The 26268-nt window shown below is 35.3% G+C and overlaps 3 protein-coding genes across 3 annotated transcripts; 2 read left to right on the top strand and 1 right to left on the bottom strand.

Annotated features, from left to right (window-relative positions):
* Positions 1 to 63: 63 nt before the first annotated feature.
* On the bottom strand, positions 64 to 3765 carry LOC140867062 (uncharacterized). Its single transcript, XM_073272134.1, has 4 exons — positions 3457 to 3765; positions 2988 to 3081; positions 1905 to 2888; positions 64 to 675 (listed from the first exon to the last, which is right to left on the bottom strand). The coding sequence occupies exons 3-4, from the start codon at positions 1996 to 1998 to the stop codon at positions 83 to 85; spliced, it is 687 nt and encodes a 228-aa protein (XP_073128235.1). The 5' UTR covers positions 1999 to 2888; positions 2988 to 3081; positions 3457 to 3765; the 3' UTR covers positions 64 to 82.
* Positions 3766 to 8181: 4416 nt separating this feature from the next.
* On the top strand, positions 8182 to 10458 carry LOC140866109 (10 kDa chaperonin 1, chloroplastic-like). The gene is made up of 7 exons (XM_073271005.1): positions 8182 to 8332; positions 8427 to 8485; positions 8585 to 8635; positions 9088 to 9153; positions 9279 to 9326; positions 9475 to 9504; positions 10231 to 10458. Exons 1-7 carry the CDS (start codon positions 8248 to 8250, stop codon positions 10297 to 10299), a joined length of 408 nt encoding a protein of 135 aa, XP_073127106.1. The 5' UTR covers positions 8182 to 8247; the 3' UTR covers positions 10300 to 10458.
* Positions 10459 to 13554: 3096 nt separating this feature from the next.
* LOC140862316 (NAD-dependent malic enzyme, mitochondrial) lies at positions 13555 to 25009 on the top strand. Its single transcript, XM_073265329.1, has 19 exons — positions 13555 to 13848; positions 14828 to 14924; positions 15676 to 15794; positions 16522 to 16689; positions 17243 to 17371; positions 18023 to 18083; positions 18536 to 18639; positions 18728 to 18811; positions 19368 to 19474; positions 20370 to 20481; positions 20644 to 20757; positions 20956 to 21021; positions 21178 to 21250; positions 21341 to 21427; positions 23147 to 23201; positions 23283 to 23354; positions 23708 to 23770; positions 23861 to 23975; positions 24659 to 25009. Exons 1-19 carry the CDS (start codon positions 13663 to 13665, stop codon positions 24731 to 24733), a joined length of 1887 nt encoding a protein of 628 aa, XP_073121430.1. The 5' UTR covers positions 13555 to 13662; the 3' UTR covers positions 24734 to 25009.
* Positions 25010 to 26268: the final 1259 nt, after the last annotated feature.

The raw sequence follows: 26268 nt of genomic DNA, 5'->3' as shown, positions 1-26268 counted from the left end.
CTCCTCCATCCCACTTTACAATATCTCATGAAGTGAATTTAATCTCAATAAAGCGTAGATTCACAAAATAAGCATCTATTGTTCATGAAAAAATGAGGTTGCAACAATATAATGTAAATATAGACAGCAAAAGTATAAAAAACACACAAGAATTTCTGTGACCTGCACTGCATGGCAAACTTGTTCCACTATAACACCCACTCTTCTGCACAATCCCTTTACCAAGATCTTCAAGAACAAATGTGGTGTTTCTTTGGCTGTTACTAAACAAAACACACCAAATATATGGCCCTTTACCCTTGTGGCCTCCCATTATGCCTACTCCAACTTGGGTAAACGTTTCATTCCTCGACAGCGAAAGGGTTCTCGGATCTAGAACGAGTACGCGTGAAAATGCTTCCGATGGCTCAAGATACGTCTTTTGACACCCCAATATGTGGCCAGATATGGTTCCAAAAGTGGGAAGCTCAACGCCGCAATTGGGAGCGAATATTTCGGTGAAATAGTCATCTGGTGGCTGGCAACTTATAGTGTTGTTAGCACTACAGTTTCCCTTGCAAGCATCTGCATACTGTAGTGCGATGCATCCAAGTCCAGGGCTGACACTCAGTTTTGTAGCCTTCGGGGACGTTCTATTGTTGTTAATTATCTCGGCAAGGTCAGTTGCTGCGTTTGCTGTTACAGATAAATGAATTGTAAAAGCAAGTGGCACCAACTTAAAGCAAGAAAACCGACTAAGAACATAAATCACCAAACAAAGGTTCATATTCAATCGTCTATGATGAAATGAGCTGCTTAATACGTCTCATTTGACCCATTTTTTCACAGTTGCATGCACATTCTATACTGGTTGAACCTCATTACCTAAGTAAGATTTGAGAAGACAACTGCTCCACCACTTATGTTGATCAGGCTAATCGATCATAGTGCTTTTACGGTAGAAGAGAATTAAATGTAAACAATGAATCAAACCTATAGAACCTTCATAAATGTCATGCAAGTAAATTCATTGCATCAACACTTTTGACGAGTTAATGCTTACTCTGTGCTACAAAACATTTCTGAAATGCTTTTATACTATTCGCATTCGCAAGACTTTATAGTGACTATCATATTTTTAAGCCACTAAAAATCTAATGCTTTAATCCGAACGTTAATATCTACGAGTGAATCGATGCCTAGCTCAGAGCTCTAAAGGTTGCACTAAATGCAACATAAAAGAAGGATTCAGGACTGTATTGTAGAATTTTTTCCAGTTAATTTATCTCCAACTTCTTCAAATTCTTGAATAACTGTCATCTTTGATTTTCTCCTCTCTTTTCACCCTACTCTAAATTTTGTATAATTTGGACCGAGTTTCAAGAATTCAAGAAACACCAAAACATCGTCCCTCGGGTCGAGCTACATCGTAGTCCTATTACACGTTTCTTAGGTAATGGGTCCATAATCTTAGTCTCCTATAGTTAGTTTATTACTAAACTATGTCAACAACAACCTCATAGTCCATAGAGCATGGGAAAAGGTAAAGGTACCCTCGACAAAATATGAATAAATGAAGCTTGCCGCATGATTTGATAATGCAAGGCCTAGAATTACAATTGAAGCAAGGCCCTTCTGTCATTCCATAGAGAACCATCGTTCTCTCCCAAGATTACAAAAAGTGAACAAACTTTTACACTTCAATTTTCGCCCCCATTTTCTGCCTGAGTCATCCAAATGATAGTAATAAAACAATCACAATAACACAATTTATGCAACAGGTTCCACACTTTCACTGTAAAAATGTGCGTTGCAAACCCAAACGGAACCAAATAATAATAATAATAATAATAATAATAATAATAATTTAAAAGAAACAAATAAGCAAATGAAAGAAAAACAGAAAGCAAAGAAAGTCGGTTTACCACTTTTCTTGGAGCAAACAAACGCTGCGAACATAACTACATTACAGAGAAGAATCCACTGGAAGTAACAAAGTATCCTGAGCCCCATCACCATTTGTAGTAGCCCCACCAACCACTAACCAAAGAACAAAATCCAAATGCAAGTCTGGTTTGTTTCTCTGTGACTGGGGATGAGAGAGAAAAAACAAGTTTCAAGAAAAAGGGTATGTAGCTTCTTTGTCAATGGAGGCTTGGCTGGGTAAGTGGGAATGCAGGAAAATTGGGATGGATGTTTTTTGGGAAGAAGAAAAGGGACTGGGAATGGTGGGAAAAAGGGGGGATGATATTGTGGAAGAGTTGCAGGGTTTGAAGGACAAAAGCTGGGAATGGTGGCCCCAAGCAGCCGCTGATTGATTCTTTTTACTATGACTATATATTGAGAGTCTGGCACTCGGGCTCAACAAATCGGGTCCGGGCGGTTTAGTAGATGCCGCCCGCAGGGCACTATTCTGCGGGTGATGTGTAACCCCATGATTGGTCAAAATTAGTGGGTTTCACGTGAGGTGCGGGCACTATCCTGCGGGTGATATGTAACCCCATGATTGGTCAAAATTAGTGGGTTTCACGTGAGGCCCACTGATTTTAACAAATCATGAGCCGCCACGTCACCCGCAGGGCACTACCCTGCGGTTAGCATCTACTCAACCGGTCCGGTCATGTTTTTGGATGAGAAAGGGGATTTTGAGGACATTCTAAATTTCTAATGCAAGTATGTATTAGGCGGGAGGGATAATAGTTGGATTTTCATTTAATTATTTTACCGCATTTTTTCATTTTTATTTTTTATGATACAACATTCTAGGGCCGCTTCATTCACCGCTCAATTCATATGCTCCAAAGAAATGAAATTATCTGACTGCACGAGTGCTTGATTCTCCATTGCAATCACACGATTCTGCCCTATATCCTCTTCTGGGTCCATTAGGACCATTAGAGCCTTAATTGCTAGAGTAGAGTCCGAAAAAAAAAAATCCTTTAAATACATATCTTAAACAAAAATATAAACTGAATCTTATCGTTGATAACTTCGCACTTTTCACCAACCTTATATATCTAAGCACGCACGTTGTTGCACCCCGTACTGGCTGAGTCCGTTACCACAGCCTCCACACTCATCCTATGTCATGAACGTCAATACCTGTATAGACAAACCCAATAATATTAAAAATCAGCTTTCCATGCCACTTTATCATGAAACCTATTGCATGATTCAATCCAAATAGCCCAACACATCATAAACAACAAATCGAAATCCTCTTTCCCATTAATTTTGACAAAAATAAAGCACCTTCCACAAATGAAACATTACCAAAAAAAAAAAAACAAATGATCCCAATAAATAGTATTTTTCTGGACCATCTTTACATACGGACAAAACCATATAACATGACTAGTCGTAGCATAATTAAGCTTGAACAAAACACATATGACAATGGTTGGAACGTGATGTTTCAATAAATTCATCGAAGTTGGAAGATAGTTCAAAGAGGCATGTCATGAGAAAAATATGTACCTTAGGCGGCAGCCATAAGCTCCAGATAAGTTTTCACTGAGATTGGAGTCTGTGATGACTGAGATGAGGGAGTTTCATAATAATTTGCTTCCAAAAAATAGCCTGTTTTAATTGAATAATTTTCATCCTTGTTGCCCTTCCAGAATCTGATATCTTCACTTCCCCTACGGTTTAACGAAATGTCGAGAATTGCCTCTACTTTAACGAGTAGGAAAAATTTGCTTAACTCCTGATGGAATTTTTTGCAAATCGAATTTAATTATTCCTCGCACCCACCCATAAAAAAAACTTCGAACACCAACCTTGTAATCTTTTACTGGTTCTTTCTCGTAGATAGTCAAATTGTAGACGTTTTGATCGCAATGAAAAAGTAGGCAGACCCAAGTATAAATCATGACCTCCAACCAGTATTGACACCGAGAGCACATTCTTGATATCATCGATATTTGAGATGATGTGCTTGTATTGAAAGAAAGGGCATATTTATCGAAATTAACCACTCTTTCGATCAAATCAATTGTTAGGTCTACGTATGGTCCAAGTCCATAAAGACCTTGAAACACAGTATGAATAGCTTCGACCCCTCAAATTCAGAGGAAATATCCCGTTTTAATATTCCAGCACTTTGCGCTTTGCATCTTCTTCGAGCAATCGTTAACTTAAGAGTCACAATGCGGTTCATCGATATTATTTGGATCCTCCAATATTTGTTCGCAACACAAATAACGATAATCAAAGTTAGCTTAATGAATTTGCCAAAAGTTAGTCACGAACCCAAAGTTATTTATTTATTATATTAGATTAGATTATATTATTTATCTCTACATTATTATCAAAGCTTAACTAGTTAACCTGTAGTGACCGTCTCGGAATCAATAGTTAATCAAAGCTTATGCAGAATAACTTAAACACAATAATCAGATAATCCAGCGAAAACTTAAATATTTCAAACTAGAACCTACCGGCAGAATGCAACCGTCCAAATCAAATACTACAAATACTAATGGTATTATACAACCCCATCGAAAAGCATACTAAAATCCAACCACAAAGAAAACCTGGTAAAGTACAATCCACACTGCTGCTCAACGACCGCTACCACCCGGTCCGTCCAACCTAAGTCTTGCCTTATTGAATGGGGTATATAGAACAAAAACCGAGGACGTGAGTTAACAGCGATCAGTACAGATGTATGAGTATACACATGTTATGAATTCTAAATGCAAGTAAAGTGTACCGAAAACCTATCCATATAGAATTATGCTCAGTCAAAGACATCATGATATGTAGTACGCTGGGTCATCGCATCACGAGACACTCTCATACCATAAACCGTGGACATAACCAGATCCAAAACCATGTCATCTATCCACAAAATATAATGGGGCTAAGCAACCCCTCTACAGGTTATAACAATGGTAAAAGACACAACATGATAATGCACGCAACATAATATCCGTGACATAATCAATGCACATATCAGTAATACCACATAAAACATGCAAACATATAATTTGCATACTCAATCAGGGTATCTCGAATAGTACGTTCGTACCTTATAATAAGCAACCTAATGATATTGGCTCTCTAGTCCAAGCCTATAAACAGATAATCATTGTATCACTAATTGTCTACTAAAAGCATTAACTAAACTATTAGCTACTCACCGAAACTAATCAGAGTCTAGCGATTAGAGGAATGGTTCGCAAAAACGGTCTTTGAACGGGTGGAACGGCCGTTCTGGAACGGGAACGGCAGCTGCCGCGACAAAATTCCGGGTGAAAACGGTTGATTAATATAACGTTGTTCTTCTTTAAAATATCGGCGATTTCGCGGACGTCACGGAACGGAACGGCGATTTCACGGATTTCGCGGCCATCGCGGAACGTTTTATGTATTTTTTTCATTTTTTTGAATTAAAAATATTCCAAATTATATAATTATTTATATTTTTATTATTAAAATACTCCGCGACCGTTCCGTGAAATATCAATGGAACTGGAACGGTAGCCACCGCGACCGCGATTGCGAACCATGATTATAGGTATCAAAATGGGTTAGGCCCATCGGGTTGGCCGGCCCCGCCATACAAAATAGGTGGGTTGGGTTGACGATTTCTCAACCCGTCTAAAATTGGGCCGGCCTGCCCCACCTAATGGTGGGTTGTGGTCCCGCCAAATTATACGTAGGCCCGCTGGGTTGGCCCGCTCCGCCACCTAAAATAGGTGGGTTGGGTTGGTGTTTTTCCAACCCACCTAAAAAGTGCCCCGCCTCGCCTAATGGTGGGTTGCGACGGGTTGTGGGCCGCCCCGCCCCGCTGGCCCATTTTGACACTTCTACTAGCGATATACCTGCGTCCATAGTCAGTCATTTGATGACGATGACCTCAAACCTTAGGCACAACCCCGCTACGATCTTGGCAGGGCTTCGTCATTGACTAGCCCTTGGATAGGACGTCCGAAACCCTAAAATCTAGTAAGAAGACAAGAGGGAAATCTGGGAATTGGCAACTGAAATGAAGCCATCAACCTCCTATTTATAGACGACGATCGGAGCTTTCGATCCCAAGTTCGGAACTACCGAACGCACTTCTGAGCTTTCGATCGTGCTTCCGAACTCTCTTCTCCGAACGAGTGTCTCTGATTGGACAACACGACCGCCGACAGTAGTTCGGAACTACCGATCTCTAGTTCGGAGTTCAATCACTTAATCAAAACACATACCCTGTCCAACTGTCACAAGATCGAAACTACCGATTGCAATTCGGAACTTCCGAACTACTTGGACCTTTCGTTCAGCAATACTAGCTTTCGAACACGTTCAGAGCTTCCGATCCCTTTTTTGGAATTTTCGAACTGTCCCAAACACTCGAAACCTTAGAAATAAATTTTAATCGTTCTAAATCCGATTTCAATTCCCTAAGCTCAATCCGAGAATCCTTTAATCATGTTTAAGCAGTAAAATATCTTAATTTGACTACATAACCTATTCCAAAAATACCCAATTTCTCTTTCTCACTACCCTATCTACTAGATAGTTTTTCACTTTTGTAAATATCCTTGTTTACGAATTTCATCTGAATAAAAGCCAAGCTTAAATATTATTTTGTCCACACGAATGCCTTTTTTCTAAAAAAAAAAAGTCCATTATAATTATGTATCATATTATACACATGCAATACACACTTTAGTTTAGTTATACATTATTTATTATCCTATTTCAAAAAAAATGCTAGAAGACACTATTTCAGTGGGAAAATTTAATATTACCACAATATCTAAAACCATATGATATTGAGTGCGTAGTAACCCGAACAAATTAAAGTTGGATAGTTAGTATGAGTCAGTTGATAATATATAGTACTTATGATAGTTGAATATAAATAGGAGAAAGTAAGAAAAAAATCGTTATGCATATTGTAACTCAAACTCTCTACTTCTTCAATAAGATTCTCTAATTTATTCCCCAATTCTACTTCCTCGATCTATTTTCTTAGGAGACTATCGATTTCGAATTCACTCCCTATCATTTGGTACTCTCGTCGAGTTCTTCACTCGTTGATTTCGCTATTTTATGGGTATTGTTTGTCGATCATGACATACGAAACAGACCTCTGTTAATTGGATAAAATTTTATGTATGGTTACTGCACTACAAGATAAACATGCACTTTTGATTGCAAAATGGAGTAACAATATCAAGCTTCTCACGGATTTGGTGAAGAAAATCACAATCGAGGTGCAGAATGTTGATGTCAAGGTTCAAGAATGCATGGGTAATGAATGCCCCTTCGTTCCCATGTAACCCTACGATTCAACAACATGGGCAAAGCAATTGGTCAAGTTCTTTGACTCAAAAATAGATTCTCACCGATTGTAGTCGATGATAGTCCTTTTCTAGGTCGCCCTTGCCGCTACGCCGACTCTCAACGAGAACACCAATGTTAGGTTATATGAGATGTTCATCCTAAAAGGCTTGCTTATTGCATGAGGTTGCCTCAAGAGTTTATAACTCACTTTTTGTTATTTTTTTTTCTTCAATGTGAGACAATTGCAAGTTATAACATTATAAATGTGAAATTTACTAAAAAAAAATTATATACAATACATATATTATTCTATTGTTTGAAGTTAAAAAACGTTACACTATCAGTTTTGAGGTTCAGTACGTGCTACTTCAGGGTAGTACCCAAAAACTGATCTGTACGAACTAGATCAGTTTACAGGTCAAATGATTTGATCTGTTGAGCTGATCTGAGTCGTCCAGATCAACTTGAGGGTACTATCCCGAGGGTAGCATCGACCCATCCCTGTTTTGATGCGTCAATCTAATAGTGTGTTAAAGGTAGCATGTCGGGTAAGGGCGTGAGTTCCAACTTCCAAGTCGGGTGGAACTATCTAGAAGTTTTAGACCCGTAGATTCATCTTTTGTACGTTGAAAGTTATTACTCCCTCCGTCCCATATATGTTGTCTTGTTTTAGTTTTCACACGAATTAAGAAAAATTTATTGGAAAAGTAAATTTTATATAAACTTCATATTTTATTTCTATTTAATGTATTAAAAAATAATTGCACAATTTTCAAGGTGTAGTTAATAAGAATATATTAGTAAAGTTTTGTAAAAAAATATTAATAAATATAACGTATGACTATATATTTAAAACAAATAAAAAAAAGAAAATGTACAATATAATTTGTTACCGAGGATAATGAAACAATTATACCAACCCTAACAGAAATTCACACCACTGCACACAAAGCTCCAGCCTCGAGACCTCTCCAACTCTTATCCATGGCGTCTGCTTTCATGACCCTTGCCAAACCCTTGTCTACTCACAAATTCGACCTGCCGTCTCTCTCGAGTGGAAGACCCGCAGGTTAATTTCTGTTACATTCAGCTCCATTTCTTTAATTTTCCAACAATGCTAGTTTTTGAGTGCTTAAATTTCTGTCGATGATCCATTTTTTCAGGTCTGAGGAAGGGTTTCTTGAGGATCAATGCTATTGGAAAGAAGTACGAACCCACGAAGGTTTTTGTCTCTTCAATTTCGCTCTTTTGTAATCTGTTTACGCTAATTTAAGACTTTGCAGTTACTAACTTCTTTGTATTTGTTTTTATGTGCTTGTAGGTTGTGCCACAGGCTGATCGAGTTCTGATTCGTCTCGAGGTGCTACCGGAGGTATGTTTGTTGGCGACTTCTTGTGGAGTGGTCGACTGAGGAAAAAAAGAATCAAATCTTGTGTGTAATTTTTTTAAAAAAAGAAAGAAAAATCGAGTTCTGCTATCCAAATACATTATGCCTACCTCCCTGACTGGATCCTTCGGGCCACCACTGCTAAACATATTGAACATTTTAGTATTTATAGGATGAGATGATGAATTTACCAATCTTTAGCAGGTGTTTGTTTTGATATTCATGGGTGTATATAGCTTTTGATATCATATCGTTTTAGAATCTTGATTGGTTTCTTGTTTTCATCTGCTTTCTGTTTGTTATTAATTGTGCTAAGATATGTTGAAATTCTCTCTTATCTTTTAAATTCACTGTATTTGAGCACTTTATATTTTGGTTACTTTGCTATTCCTAGTAATATTTGTGTCACAGAGATCATCAAGCTCTTTTCCGTGCAGAAATCGGCTGGGGGAGTTTTGTTACCCAAGTCAGCCGTTAATTTTGAACGCTACCTTGTGGGAGAGGTGAGTGATGAATAACAATATCTATTGGTTGGGATTTTCCATCGGTCTTGCATATCAGTTTTGATAAATCCGATATTTGAATTCAGATTCTCCTCTCTTCTTGTCTCATAAACATATTCTTTCAGGTTCTTTCTGTTGGTGCTGATGCTGGGGAAGTGGAGAGTGGAAAGAAGGTGAGATAGTGGATAGTGTACTTGTATATAGACAAGAAGATTTGTTTTACGTGTAAAACGACTCAAAATCTTACTGGCAAACCTGCGAGTTATGCGTATTTCGCTCTATTTCAGACTTGTCACATTCGAAACTTGACCTTCCTTGCAGGTTCTTTTCTCCGACGTAAATGCATATGAGGTACGCAGTTTAGGATTTCTTTGATGTTGAACATATTTATTTTTATGTGAATTTTAGTGGATCCCATTGGACGTCTTGATTATTTTTATGAGATCACAATATGTTTGAAGCTTGGATGAAACCTTGGTCACTGTCATGTAGATGTGAGATGGTGAATAAGTTTCCTCAAGTCTCTGTTTTTTGTCGAAAATCTAGTAGTTTTTATTTTGAATGTTAGATCTTTTTTCAGATTTATCACTTGAAAACTTTTGAAAACTTTTGAGCTCCTAACCATCATATAATCTACCTTTTATAAATCAAGTATATTTCTTTAGTAAAATCCATCTGTTGTTCCTAAATGAGTCCCCATCTTTCACGTCTTCCTATTTACCTCCATCTCAATAATTTTTGGATTCTTCATATTTTGTTTCATGGGATAACATTTAAACTTAAACAAACTTGGCCGGGCTGCTATGAGTTAGTCTTCGGTGTATCATACACAATAATTTACCCGTGTTTAGTAAATGCCCTAGCTGTTATGTCTTTTACTATTTTCTGGGACAAGTTCTGAAATTAGAGTTTTGTGTGCTGGTTAGTTTCCTGCATACGTGTGACTTGAAATTACAGCATCCTTGCTTCTCTTGATTGTTCGTGTTATCTATATTGCTCGTGGTTGCGTCACCACCCTCGAGTATTTTGTTAAAGTAGGGTTCAAAATCTTTATGTTTTGTGTTTGTGCTTTACCAGATTGATCTGGGAACGGAAGCGAGGCATTGCTTCTGCAAAGCAAGTGATCTGCTGGCTTTGGTCGACTAGTGCATTTTCAGAAGAAAATTTCAGATTTAGCCTTTGATTTATCACTCAAGGTATTATATATCGAGTATGGCGAAACAGTAATGCTGTTTGTAATCGTATGAAGAAATTTTGCCACATTTTATGGAATAATGAGTAATATTGAGGATCCGGCTTTTCTGAGAGAGACATTTTAGTGGATTTTCTTTGAATAGAATACTCATGGAAAGATGCAAGTTTACAATATAAATACAACTGTCGGTTTAATTTTCCGTCGAACTTTTCAGTAACTATACTTATTATTAATGGACATGACAATTAATTAAAGATTACAAGTCTGGGCAAATGTAGTTTGTATTCTAAAAATTTGAACTAGAAATATAAATGCAATGCACCATGATTAGAGCTGTCAAACGGGCCAATCCATGGCGGGGCGGCCGGCCTACCAAAAACCCACCTTTTGGCGGGTCGATGACGGGTTGACCCACCATCCTGGCGGGCTAGAAATCCTCAACCCAACCCAACCCAAGGTGGGTTGTGGGTTAGGCGGGCCGGCCAGCAGGTTGGATCACGACAAATAAAAATAATTAAAAATTATTATAATTAATTATAAATATAATTTCATAAATAAATATTAATAGAAACATATTAATAAAAATTTTAATTATTGATTTCATGTGTGTAAATTTTATATAAATTAATTAATATAAAAAAATCACAACTTTTATTAAAAAATATATATATAACAATAAAAATAAAAAAAAATTATTAATTTTTCAGGCACGCGGGCCAACTCGCGCGGGTCGCGGGCCTAGGCGGGTTGGCCCATCTAGGCCCGTCTTTTATTGGGTTAAAAATTTTTTAACCGAACCCACTTAAATTGTGTGGCGGACCGGATCAATCCGGTGGGCCTAACCCAAATTGACGGCTCTAACCATGATTGACCGTAGTGATGTGATTTACGAAGCGAACATTTTTATTTAAATTTTTTTTTTATGTTTGATTCGGTTCACCATTGTTGTTCCAGTTCACAATTGTTATTTGGAACAAGTCATTCTATGTTCATAAATGCACAGGTATATTTATTATATATTTTTAATATATATTAATTTTTTTTAAAGAATATATATATTAATTTTGAATATACAATTTATCATTTGTTATATATATGTGTATGTGCATGTTTGTATTAATTAATATTTACAATATTTTCGTACAACGAGTACAATCTCTTTTTTATAATATAAAATTTAAATAAATATAAATTTATGCTTATAATTTTATTAATAAAATAATTTTGAAAAATAAAACGTGTATCTTTTTTAATTTAACAAAAAAATTAGATTTTTAAAATAATTTAGGTAAAAGATAAAATTGATTTTATGACTTGATTAAGTATTAATCAAATCATTTTCAATAATCATGTTTGATATATCAATTTGATATTTTACCAATAGCTCGTATACCAAAATGCATTTTAATCATAAATTTTCAAATCATATTCTCAAATTATATATTTGTGTACATATTTTGCACAAGTTATGTTTAAAATTAAAAGGGTGAAACTGCAATTCAGTATCCAATCCTAAAGTTAACCAATCAAATAATTTTTTTTTTGTTGAGGAACCAATCAAATAATATTATTTAGTTATTATTATGCATGTTGTACTTAAAACAGTTATCCTGGAATGAAACAATTGGATATAGAGGGGATGATTTTATTTGAATTGTCACTCATTATAATTAATGTTTGCATTACGTGGATTAACAAAAGAATTCATCCAATAAATTTTTAACCAAGCAACCAAATAAATTTGAAATCCATGAATTTCATATCAACGACTTTAAATCTTTTCATCTTAATTAAAACCCAAGATTTTACTCAAATGACTTAGGGAGTGTTTGCAAACTCTAAAAATAAGTATTTATTAATTTTTTAAACAAATTTTGTTGAGAAAAAAATCTATAATCTATTATTTTTAGAAGTTACAAACACTACCTTAATAATCATGATCCTATTCATCAAGTCACCCGAAGTAAACATAAGTGGTAGGTAATTTGCCATTTTATCCTTGGGTAATTTGTTGATCAGTCCCTAAACCCAAACCTAAATTAGTGTGCAGTCTCATGTCAGAAAAAAAAAGTTGTTTAAACTCCCTAGACCCACATGTTTTTAGATGAAATTCGGTATAAAACGTTGAAAATATGGTACGAATACATGATATTTGAGTATCAATTGTTTTAAATCTAGTACAAATGTATGATTTTTTAGTACTCAAATATGTAAACAAATATTGATATTAATGATACATTTGTCTTCTTTGAATGAAAATGGGTACAAAATATCAAATACGGTACTAATCTATGATATTTGAATATCAAATGTGTTAGATCTGGTACAAATATATGAACTTTGAGTAATAAAAAATATTGATATTAATGACATATTTATCTTATTTGAATGAAAATCGGTACAAAATATTAAAAATATAGAACTAATATATGATTTTTGAGTACCAAATGTGTTAGATGTGGTACAAATATATGATTTTAGAGTATTCAAACATATGTTGCAAGTTTATATTAATAAAGTTGTTCAGATTTTATATTCAAAATCTTATTTTTTATACCCGATCTTGAACAATTAGTGTTTGAATATTATATATTCGTACCGTATTTTTAATGTTTTGTACTGAATTTCTATGATTTTTTTAGTATTCATACATATTTGCAAGTTCATATTAATAAAGATGTTCAGATTTTAAACTCAAAATCTTATTTTTTATACCCGATTTTGAACAATTAGTGCTCGAATATAATGTATTTGTACTAAATTTTCAATGTTATGTACCGAATTTCATACGAAAAAAAATATGTGGGCTCAGAGAGTTTAAACAACTTTTTTTATGACAAGAAACTGACACTAATTTAGATTTGGGTTTAGGGACCGGACATTAATTTACCATTTATCCTTTCCTAGGACTTAGCCCAATTGGTAGAGATTTAAAATTATCGCAGCTTACAGGCTGTAAATTGCAATTTATTGATTGGTCAGAGTAATTCGTCAACACGGAACCGACCCGAAATGTGCTCCGTTTGCCCGAACTTCAAAATCCGTTGACCATAACTTTCCATTTCACTCCACTGGAAAATTTTACAGTTTGACTATTTCCCCAATATATACATTTAATTGCTATTTTACATCCCAACGTACAGTTTTTCTTTAGTCACGTACAACTTTATATGCAGCCCTTTTCTCTGGCAGTAGTGAATCTGCTGTGCCCATTACGAGTTAAGAACTAAACTGACATTTCCAGAAATAAAGAGAACACCATCACTGAGATCATATTACTTGAGAAGCTACATGTTCAATTTCCTCTGCTGAGAATGGTGAATTTTTCGCATCAGACGAAGATTTCATCCGCTTTGTTGAAGCGTTTGCATTCTCGGTGGGCTAATGTCGCCGCGGTGAATGTGAATGGTTCGAGGTTTTTCACCACGGCCGAGGGCCACCGTCCTACCATGATTCACAAGCGCAGCCTCGATATCCTTCACGATCCATGGTTCAACAAGGTGAGAACGAAAGGCGATCGACGTTTTTTGTGGGTTAATTGTGTGCGTGGGATTTGTGCGTGCTGTGGTTTCAAGATTTTCAGGATCTGTGTTAGTGGTGGTTCGAGCTTAGGATGGCTGGTTGTGGTTTGATTTCTAAATTGCTGATTGCTCCTGTCTGTGTGTATGGAATTCCTTTTTTTTTTTTTAGTTGGGGGAATGTATTGTTGCAGCTGACTCACGAACCGAACCCATAGCTCGTCCCAAATTCTAAGACCTTAGCCCCATATGGACTACAAGTCATAGGCTTGGTATGCACTTTTTACAAAATTCAGATGAGCGCGCGCCATTTTCATCTGGCATAGTACATAATGTCTGTAGCATGCAACTGAGTTGTAATTGAAATTTTTTGAATTACTGACTTCGCCAAATACAAATGGTTTACTATGAAACCAAAACTCACGAGAAGAATTCAAAACAGCAATGGTTTGCTATGAGTCTGAAAATCAAGAGGAGAGCCCAAAACCAAAAACTAACCCTTAAGGTTGGAGAGCTTCTTGAACTTATTAGCCATTTCATATTATATTGCATAGTCAATATGGAACATGTAAATTACCTGCATAACTTAATTATTATTAGGAACATATTTTGAATGTTGGATCAATTGGACAATGGTGCGAGGAGTTTGGTATTTGCGACATTAATGGCACTTTCTATGTCAATGCTTTAACTCTAAATTGATATCTCTGTATACTGTATGCCATTCACACTTGGTCTTTTATTCTCTATTTTGCTTAATAACTTGGAAACTGTACACTAACATGTTACTGTTTCTTCTATAACTGGCATTGGTATTTCAGGTTCTTCTCATGTTTAGTATTTCGTCGACATTCACCATCTGTCTTTCAAAAAAAATGAATCTTTTCTTTGATTTCTTTGTCTATGTTTGGAGACGAGCAAACATCTTGTTTGATTTCTCATTGTTGTGTTCCTAATATAGGGAACTGCATTTTCCATGACTGAACGTGATCGTCTCGACCTTCGTGGGCTACTGCCTCCAAATGTCATGTCTCCTGAACAACAAATCGAGCGGTTTAGTAAGTTATATCCACTGGTTACCATGGTTTCTTTCTTTATTTTGTTAATTAGTTAGGGTTCTGGATTTGTATGAATTATGTTTAAATGATATTGTAATTGGTTTATATATACCGAGCATTTATAACCACACACGGATTTGTTAACTTTCAGAAAATAGTATGTTCAGGTAAATTCCTGTTTTGCCCAAATTGAAGAATTCTAAATCACAAGAGGACTATCAAATTTGCAATTAATTTATTTAGGTGAAAGATCCGGGCTACAGGGATTGGTGAGCGGATTTAAGAGGCAACAAGTATTGTTAATGGTTCTTCTAACCCTACCACTATTTTTGTTGAATTGATTGTAAAATAATAACTTAGATATATATACCTTTGTCTGCTATTCACAGACCCTCATCAGAATTTTACTTGTACGGATGTTGTGAAGCATTTATGCGATGCGAGATAAAGCCCACTCGGCCACCATCGCCGAAGACGTAGAAACGCTGAAGAATAGGAAAATTTACAAATTACTTTAAATAAAGAATGTTGCAGTTGGTCAGAGACTATAAAAAGTCTATCAGACTTTGAAAGGCCTGTCATTCTGTGTAAATTAGTTAGAACTTGCAAAGAAATCAAGATTTTCCAGTTTGTACACACAGAAGTGCTTGATTAAAAGATTTGTTCTTTGAGTTTTGAAGTCAAGGAGTAACATTTTTTAGTTTCATTTTCTTATAGTCCCTGTCTTTGCTTTTCTTTTTTTAAATCATAGTGGTGGACTTAAAAAGGCTTCAAGTAAGTGCTAGAGACGGACCATCTGATCCATACAGTGTGGCTAAATGGCGCATTCTTAACCGTTTGCATGATAGGAACGAGACGATGTATTATAAGGTCAGGGAGCTATACTTTACTTAATTTCCTCATTCCATCGGTAACATCAATTAAATATTTTAAGCTCGTGAGGTAGCTGCATCATCGTCCTCTCAAGTAGAACATTGATACTACGTTATAATCTCCTGACTGTTTGCTAAATCAAACAACATTCTTATGATATTGGTTGCCCATGCAAAATCCTGATAAAGTACTTATTCATCTTATAATCAAATTTTATGTCTGAGTGCTAATTTACGTACTTCAGAAATCAGATTCATTACTTTATTTTTTATTTGCTTATTTATTTGACATGTCTAGTGATGGAAGGAGAAAATTAATGCAAATAAACTAACTTTGATGGAAAGTTACCATTAATGGTGTTAAATTGACGCATGTGCTGAGGGTATACTGACATACCATTTTGACATTAAAAAATTAAAGGCATAGATTAAGACTGCTAATAATGTACTGATAGTCGAATAGGTTGGACCAGTCAAGAGTGGATTATTTGCTGGATGCCTTTGACTCCTTCACAATTGGCGTCTTATTCTTCTCTGATGTCCATGCCCAGGAATCCTATTGCTTACGCACCACATGTCTCAGCCTTTTTCTTGCTAGGACGTTATCTGAGACACCACCGCCTTTGCTTATTTTTATCTTGTGATACCATAGTGGATTATTTCCGAGAATTTGATCCCCCCTTCTCTCTATCTCTCATTTTGTCATCTCGATTTGATGTTTACAGGTTCTGATCGACAATATTGAGGAGTATGCACCCATAGTCTATACTCCAACCGTTGGTCAGGTTTGTCAAAATTATGGTGGCTTGTTCCGACGACCTAGGGGAATGTATTTTAGTGCAGCAGATCGTGGAGAAATGATGTCTATGGTTTATAATTGGCCAGCAGATCAGGTTTGTCATTCTTGTCAGTGTCTTTGTTTGAGAATACTGCAGACTTTAGCTGTTTCAATGCTCTAATTTTGCTACCAGTTCAGTGTGTCATGGACATTGATTTGTCATCTCAAATCCAAAGCATCTGATATTGTCTATCCGAGAGCAATTCTTTTGCTTCACTAATTGAGGCTAGATAGCGACATTTTAAGTTGTAACTGCTCTGTTGTTGTGCCTACATATGTTATCACCAGCATCAAATGAAAGTTGCATCACATGCCTTTCAATTACCTGATGAATGGGTTTGTACTAGAAGACTCTGAGTCATTTAACTGCCGCAGAGATTGGGCAGGAGAGTAGACATGAAATTGCTTTCCACAAAACATTACAAATTGGTTCATAGGTCTTGATTCTACGTACTTTTTTCCTGTACACTTACATAATGCCTAGTGGCAGGTAAATAGTAATGCAGTATGACATGAAAATGTCCATAGTTGTTTCTTTAATATCAGTATGTTTAATGTCTCTTTGGCGGCATCTTACTGCATTTTAATCATCTCTTTTTTCCATATAGGTTGATATGATCGTTGTAACGGACGGAAGCAGAATATTGGGTCTTGGAGATCTTGGGGTTCAGGGTATTGGAATTGCGATTGGAAAGTTGGACCTTTATGTTGCTGCTGCAGGGATAAATCCTCAGAGAGTATTATCTCGTTCTTTCTCTATCTATAACATTGCACTAGATATGTGAAATCGAACCTCAACAATGACTAACATCCTAAATTTTACAAGCATCTGTGATAAAAACCAAACTGGATAGATTTATGGAAATGAAGGGCGGTGTATATCATAATTCCAAAAATGACGCGTTTCTTGAGTAGCAACCTCCCAAAATTACCAAGTGGGAGCGAATAACTTTTTAGTTTTTTTTTTATAGTTCTCTTGTCATAAGATTTAGAATATTGGTAATATGGTTCCATTACTTGTTTTCTTTTAGATATATTCACGTAAAAAATATGTTGGAAATTAAAAAAACCGAATTGAATTTGAAATATGCCTCTGTCATATTTTGTTCTCCTTTTCTGATTCTTTTAATGTTAGTTTAACTCTTAAATTTCCAACGTTTAATGAGTGGCATCTTCTATATCATGCCCAATGATTAATTGCACATACACATTAAGTTTTGGACACCAGTTGTTGTTCCGTTTTATATTTCTTGTTTTCTCAGCATTGGACTGATTTTTTGTTTCGCCAGTAGTTAAAGACAGGTTTTGATTTCTGTTGAACACAGGTAATATTGTATTGCATTTGCTTCAATTGAAAAGGCTAATTTCATCTTTGTTTGATGCCATAGGTACTTCCTGTCATGATTGATGTTGGAACGAACAACGAGAAGCTTTTAGAAGACCCATTGTGTAATTGTCTTATCTTCAATCATAATAGATAAAGATTGCCATTTATTAATTCTCCGAAACCCACTCCATCTTTTTAGTTTTTAACACATCATCAGACAATTTCCGAGCATTCTGAGAATTTTTCATCTCTAGGGCTGTGAAGTCGTATAGGTTCTTAAATTGTTTGATGAAATTTTACGGTTAGCTATTCTGATGTTAATTAAGTGTTTTTTGTTAGCTAAAATGAAGTCATTAGCCAATGTTATCCAACCTTGTATCAATAGATATGTCATAGTTTTGAGGGTTCTCAGTGAATAATCTATGGTAGTTTGTACATTTTCAAATAGTATCAGGCTAATTTTGAAATAAGTTATTGTGTTGTTTGAATATCATTGTTATGGAGGTTGTTTTCTCTTCATCTTTTTTCTGTATTTTGAAGATTTCATAACAACCTTACCGCTTGAACCTTGCAGATTTGGGATTGCAACAGCATCGCCTTGATGGAGACGAGTATATTTCTGTTATCGATGAATTCATGGAAGCAGTTTTTACTCGTTGGCCACATGTGATTGTCCAGGTGCTTCTTTATGTGCTTTGCAGGATGATAATTTCTTCTGATTATGCAAGGTTTAGTAAGATTATTAATGCATATAAGATCGGTGCAGTTTGAAGATTTTCAAAGCAAGTGGGCCTTCAAGTTGCTGCAACGTTACAGGAAGGAATACAGAATGTTCAATGACGACGTTCAGGTGGGCACTTTTAAATCCACTGTCCTAGTGTAGTTTAGAGTTTAGCACCCAAAGGATTGTCACTAGTGCAGTTCATGATTATTCAAGCTGTCAATTTAACATAGGTTTTTAAATCATATCATAGATCGGTGGTTCTTTGAAAATTCTTTAGATGCAGGAGAGAGCGGTGCGTTAGCATATCATGTTTTAGACATGTTTTCATGTTCGGGCCACAAAACCGGTGATGTGCACATATTATCGCATGTAGCCCATCTCTTGTCTTGCAAGATTGAATATAAGCTTCCAGGTTGGGGTCCTGGAGATAAACAAGAGTGCATTACATAGGCCATGGTTGTTTTATGATTACTCATCTCCGAAGACGTGCACAAACTGCATCCTAGTTACGGTGACTGTTGCAATCATTTTTTGCTCTCTTACAATTCATTTTAATTTGTCGAGGAAATTTTTTTCCCATGTAGGTACATGGTATAAATCAATTTTTTGGTTGCTGAGTCAGTGAGTCTCTATGCTTTGATTGAAAATCATGTACGTTATTACATGCCAATATTCACTCTAGGGAACAGCCGGAGTTGCACTTGCTGGGCTTTTAGGAGCAGTCAGAGCACAAGGTAGACCGATGATTGATTTCCCGAAAATGAAAATCGTTGTGGCTGGTGCTGGAAGGTGGATTATTTATTTCTGTTACCATCCTTTCTTAGGATCTTCAGAAGTATTAGATAGTTATAGTATCAGCCTTAAATATTACGTGATATTTTCCCTCTAACTTTGTATGAAATATTTAGTGTTAGTTACTGAATTGAAATGACAGAAGAGTATTTCCTCCCGAGAAATTGTAATGGTATCAATCACTTCGCGTGGAAATTCTAGAATAATACAAAAAGCATGGTGTCATAGATTGATGAAACATTTGTCTATAAAAGATTCTAGATTGAATTGTCCAAACAAAGTCAACAGTAGGGATGTGCTGAGCTATTGATCATGTAGTGCATGTGCATATCAATGAAACTTAAGGAATCAGATGAAACATGTATCTATATAATACATTCCAGATTGAATTGATTATACCAAATCAAGAAAACTATCTCGCCAACAAAACATTTGAGTGATGCAGGTTAAAGTAGAGAGTAAAAACGAGGTGAACAATATTGTAACATATTTGCATACAAGGAAATTTCCATTTCCTTTGTGGTGAAGTTTGACCCAGGGCCAGGACAACATTTATGTAAACTTCCTTGTGTGATATAGAACAATAAATTTTCACTTAGATAATTATCAACAGTATATTTGGAGAGAGTTTTCAATCCCGCTTACTGTGGTATGTGTTTTCTCATGCATACCTACTAGTAAATTCGATTCGTCTCATTGATGAAACCTTCAAATAGACATGCTTGTGTTTTTCCTTCTCCGAGTTCCTATGACATAATTAATTTGTGAATATATTAGCGGAAATCTCCTATCATCATTCTAATTTCGTTCCAAAGCCTAAAATGTCTCACATGGATTGAAACACATTCTTCTATAGTGCAATCTTAAAGGTAGTAAATCTTTGTTACTGCAGTGCTGGAATTGGAGTTCTCAACGCTGCAAGAAAAACAATGGCAAGAATGCTAGGAGACACTGAAGTTGCTTTTGAAAGTGCAAGGAGTCAATTCTGGGTTGTTGATGCCAACGTTAGTGGTTTAGTGATGTATATTTGATTTGGTATTTTGATGTTGGTTTGTGACTAAATTTACTCCGTGATTGATAATAAAGCTGCTTCTGACTATTTAGGCTCGAACATCTCTTACTTCACAGCAATTGCTGTATTACAAGCATAATGCTTTTTGATTTAGGGGCTCATAACGGAGGCACGTGAGAACATAGATCCAGATGCTCTCCCATTTGCTAGGAAAGCCAAAGAAACTGAACGCCAAGGGCTGACAGAAGGGGCCAAGTTTGCCGAAGTGGTCAGTATCCTAAACCTTCGGGATCTTTCAATTGTTTGATTTCTTAATGGTTAATGTCTGGAACAGTCTATTATGTTACTGTGAGATAAATGTTTTGAAACATAAGTGTATTTAATTATTGATGCATGTCTTCAAAACTAGATTTGAGATGTGGTTAAAATCTTTGTGCATGAAAATTTTGTGTGTATATCTAACCAGGTGCGGCAGGTGAAGCCAGATGTGCTTCTTGGCTTGTCAGCTGTTGGAGGCTTGTTTTCCAAAGAGGTATGAATATCATTTCATGTTTACTTATTTCCTGACATTTTTGTTTTCCTAACAACGTAAGATGGCTTGATCATATATAGAGTTCTTTTTTTAGATCCCATGAATTTTTTTAGAAACAGTTGGAGCAGTAACTAGAATAATGTTATTTTTATTCAGGTATTAGAGGCTTTCAAAGAATCAACTTCGACTAGACCAGCAATTTTTCCAATGTCTAATCCTACAAGAAATGGTAATATTTGATATATTTTTTTTAAAGTATGTTATCCGTACAATTTTGTCTCTTGGTATTTTAAATTTTTTTTAAAAAAAATATTATTAGCTGAATGCACACCAGAGGAAGCATTTTCCATTCTTGGTGACCACATCATATTTGGAAGTGGAAGCCCTTTTAGCAATGTTAATCTGGGTAAGTTACTGTAATTGTGCTTAATTCTCCCAATACCAACATATATATATATATATATATAGAAGTTTTAAGCTGCCCAACAAATTCCTGCACACTTCGTCCCCGACCACTAAAACCCGGTGCCGGGTTTTAGTTATTTTTGTTTTTGATTTTTCCCACCACTAAAACACGGCACCGGGTTTTAGTGGTCGGACACGAAGTTGACATCATTTGCTGGGCAACTGAAAATTTCTATATGTATATTTCAAATTCTCATAATTGCATGCATTTCCAAGTAGAGATTTGTTTGTAGAAATGAGGAGTTATATTATATGGTTGGGCTTTCTTATGAAGTGATGTTTAAAAAGCGTTCTGTACAGATGTCAAACATAATCGATCCCAAATTCTTTAGTTAAACTCTATGTCCGTGAATATTTGCTAAAATTCTTTATAGTTGAATGTTAAGTCATAATTTGAAGTCCTTCATCCACTATATGGTTTATTCTTATAGAACTTTGCCTAGGGAAACTCACATTGAATGACCTATATGCTGGTTTCCTAGTTTTGTCTTGCCCCCTTTCCTTCAGATAACTATGGATCCATCCTGAAAATATGAATATTCCAGTTAACATGTAAACTCATTTGAGGAGATTAATGTCTTTGTTGATGGAGAAAGTGCTTTAACTGTGTTTCACATCAATGGCTATCTTTGCTCATGATCAAGGAACTTTCACGTTGTTTTAAAAATGCTTCACTGATATGTTGCATGCTAGTACACTGTGTCACATGGCCCAATTTTCCCAGTCCCTCCATTCCACTTACGGAACTGGTGAAGCAATGGAGAGAGATTACAATGTTTTCATGGTTTTACATTTGTCTTAGTGTTGCTAATCACATTGAATGACCTATATGCTGGTTTCCTAGTTTTGTCTTGCCCCCTTTCCTTCAGATAACTATGGATCCATCCTGAAAATATGAATATTCCAGTTAACATGTAAACTCATTTGAGGAGATTAATGTCTTTGTTGATGAAGAAAGTGCTTTAACTGTGTTTCACATCAATGGCTATCTTTGCTCATGATCAAGGAACTTTCTCGTTGTTTTAAAAATGCTTCACTGATATGTTGCATGCTAGTACACTGTGTCACATGGCCCAATTTTCCCAGTCCCTCCATTCCACTTACGGAACTGGTGAAGCAATGGAGAGAGATTACAATGTTTTCATGGTTTTACATTTGTCTTAGTGTTGCTAATCAAGTAAGAATGGATCCTAGAATGCAAGAAACTCCACAAAAAATAACCTCTAGATTGGCAACAGTATCGATATCAATATATTATACTAAGAAACTTGATATGACAGAGATAATGTCAATGGCTTTCAAGATCGCTTCATGTGATATATCCATCTTTGAGCGACCAATAATCCAATATGTTTCTTTTAAGATTTCGTGAGAGTACTTTATTACATTATGGTTGTGTATCTACACAGATAGGTCAGCGAGTGCATTTGGGTGTTTTATATGTTTGTCAGCATGTATTCTAGAGAATTACCAAAGTGAAGCGTTCTAGTTAATACATTGATGTAGAGAATGTAGACCGGCAAATGGCGTGCGAACGAAAGCCAGTGATATGGAGAATGTATGCAGACAAATGGCTGTTATGATTATTTGGTCTAAGATTGTTTAGTCCTTCTCTCTTGAAAATTATGTTTTTGTCACTAAAGGCAACAAAATTTCACAGGAAATGGTCATGTTGGCCACTGCAACCAGGCAAACAACATGTTTCTTTTTCCCGGGTTAGATGCTGAAATTTTTTATATATGATCGATAACCGATATAGTTAGCATTTGTCCTAATTTTTCCGACAAATGATGTAGGATTGGACTTGGAACACTTCTATCTGGATCTAAGATTGTCTCAGATGGAATGTTACAGGCAGCAGCCGAATGGTACTTCATAGAGCATTCAAATTTAATTTATCAGCTAAAGATATTCATCTCGTAAATTGTTATCCGTGTATATATGGAACAAGTAGAATCTTTGAACTAATGAATCATCTAGATTTTATGATGACTAAAAATATTAAATATTGGAATCGTTTTGTGCTAACTAGTACCAAAAACTGCTATAATGGAACCTGCTACCAAGTAGTTACTCTACTGATGTTTATAGGTTCTGCTTCATTTTTTGTGAAAATATCAATGTTATTACAGATACGTGTTATTGGTAAGAGTTCCTTGGCCTATCAGTTTTTCTTTACTCAGATATTCACTAAATTTATATTCTTTGTTTATAACTACAGCCTAGCTGCATATATGACCGAGGAAGAGGTACATAAAGGAATAATATATCCATCAATATCGAGGTATTCAAGCATGTCTAGGAATATAATTACTATTTAGTTTTTCAAACCAAGCCGCTATTTTTTTTAAAAAATTTCAAAACATCCAACCAGAATACGTGATATAACGAAGGAGGTAGCCGCAGCAGTCATTACAGAAGCCATAGAAGAGGATCTGGCGGAAGGATATCGCGAAACAGATGCCCGAGAATTGCGGAAATTTAATAAGGTATATTAATTAAAATGGACATGCAGTTGTGCCTTTTCCTTTTAAGTTTAATGCCTCCTTTTTACCTACCATGGATGACCATTATAAATAGGGAAGATTTATGTCTTCTATCTGCAAGAGATGTTATGTATGTAGGTAATCAAGAACCACAAAACTAACGCTAAATAGTTGGAAAATCATTTTCAGAATATCTCGGGGTTGCTGGCTCTACAACCCACACCGACTCATTGAGGAGTTGGATTCCTTTATTTAGTGGAATGTTAGCATGAACGAGGACTAGGAGCCTCCAATGATATTAGGTGCATAGCTAGCAGTGGAGAGGATTGATGTTTCTGTTGAACCAAAAAAAGAAAAAGCAAAAATTTTTATTTAATTCTTTTAAATTATAAGTTTTCCTCCCATATTATATGAATTTTTCCAGACGAATTAAATGTCAGTGTTCATCCCCAAACAATCTTCTTCTTCCTCTTCTTTTTTTAATTATTTTTTTAATCACGATACATGTTGCATTTGAATGAGATACGGTATCTTATGTTTGTTTCTGACAGCAATTAAAGGAGCATAGCAAATCCTTTTTATGTGCTGGTTAATGTAGTTTGGCATGTCATCTCTGTGATATTGACTCGTTTGATCATTGTTTGCATCTAACGGCTACATTGATATAAATATGATGCTTTTTGCAGGACGAAATAAAAATTTTTGTAACGAACAATATGTGGGTGCCTGATTACGCAAAATTGGTTTACAAAAATGATTGAAGATCCATTCTCGTTAGGTCAATCCTCTTTTCACATATTCCAGATGCCGTGCGTGCGAGCGGATATCTAAGCTCCAATACTTTTGCCAAGATTTGAACCTTCCACTGCAACCAAAATTTGCTTGTGTTATCTACTCATCCATAAATTTCTAGTCTTGAGAATTTGCGACTTGTACCAAAATCTGTGTTTCTGTACATCAAAACTTGTTTATAATGAATTTCATCGATTTTGAAATGAAATGCATCAAGGATTATAGTTCCTCAGATACACAGGGCATGGCCTGGCGTGGCGTGATTTTAGTCATTGTAGTTTGTTCAACAATCTTGTTAGATTGATAGTGCTCAGGATTACATAGCAGGTTTATGCAGATATATCTTATAAATTAATATCGAAGACATTATTTTTTAATAACAATGAATCTCTGCTTTTCGATTAGCAATGTGTAAAGAACCAGCATAGTCTCACCTTTAGGTTATACTGTCAAATGAAAAAATCACACCCTGTTGATAGGACCCACCCATCTCCAACGGTGAGCTCACCCACTTGACAATTTTTCAAATTTCAAATGGTCATTGCATCTGTAAAAGTTGATAACTAATCTAAGAATTAATAAATGAACAAATAGTTGCGAAAAAGTAACGTTAAATCTCCACAACCCTAATGTACAACGGGAAATTGTATTTATTTTAGTTATGCATGATTGTATTTTGGTCTTTTATGTTATTAAATTTCAGTTTTAAATCGAATATCTATCAATTTCTGTCAATTTCATAAAAAATATTGGATTGACATTAATGTATGAGCACTACGTCATATTTACATTAAATTAATGTCACATCAACATCATATAGAAAAATAACGAAAATTATCAAAACATGCATCATTAATGTCGATCTACTTTATGCTTATTAACATAGATGAATGCTAAGTATTTACGTAACTAGAACGATAGGTTTGTTATAATTAATAAAATTTATAATCAACATATGTTAGTAAAAAAATGTAGAATATAAAATGCAATAAACAATTGCAATATGGCAAAATCATATAATTAAGGATTCTATTTTTCAGACGAACTGAAACATAAGCTAATAGTTGAGTTATTACTATCCAAAAAACATTATTTTTATGATATATTTGATGGCCACGAACCTAATTTTTTTCCCCATATGAAATCAGATATGAATCTCATATATTTGAGTGACGGATGATAATTGTCCATTATAACATCGTTCATTATAACATCTCATTGATACTTATTGTATTTTAAATATATAAACTTGTTTGTTTTCTTAATAATAATTAGAAAAAAAAAATTACAAACAACTTCGATTTTCATCTTTATTTAATGAATTCAAAATATCTTTTATATATTTTCCAACATTTTATGAGTTCGAACTTCATAACAATCTCCTCTTCAACTAAAAAATTATTTAATTAATTAAGATATATTGGTAAAATAACAAGAAAAATACTACCAAACATGTAAAAAAATTAATTGAGACATAAACTGAACTATATATTTGAGACAATAA

This window comes from Henckelia pumila, chromosome 4, assembly GCF_033568475.1.
Source record: "Henckelia pumila isolate YLH828 chromosome 4, ASM3356847v2, whole genome shotgun sequence".
Taxonomy (NCBI): domain Eukaryota; kingdom Viridiplantae; phylum Streptophyta; class Magnoliopsida; order Lamiales; family Gesneriaceae; genus Henckelia; species Henckelia pumila.
This window is presented reverse-complemented; position numbering and strand designations above follow the sequence as displayed.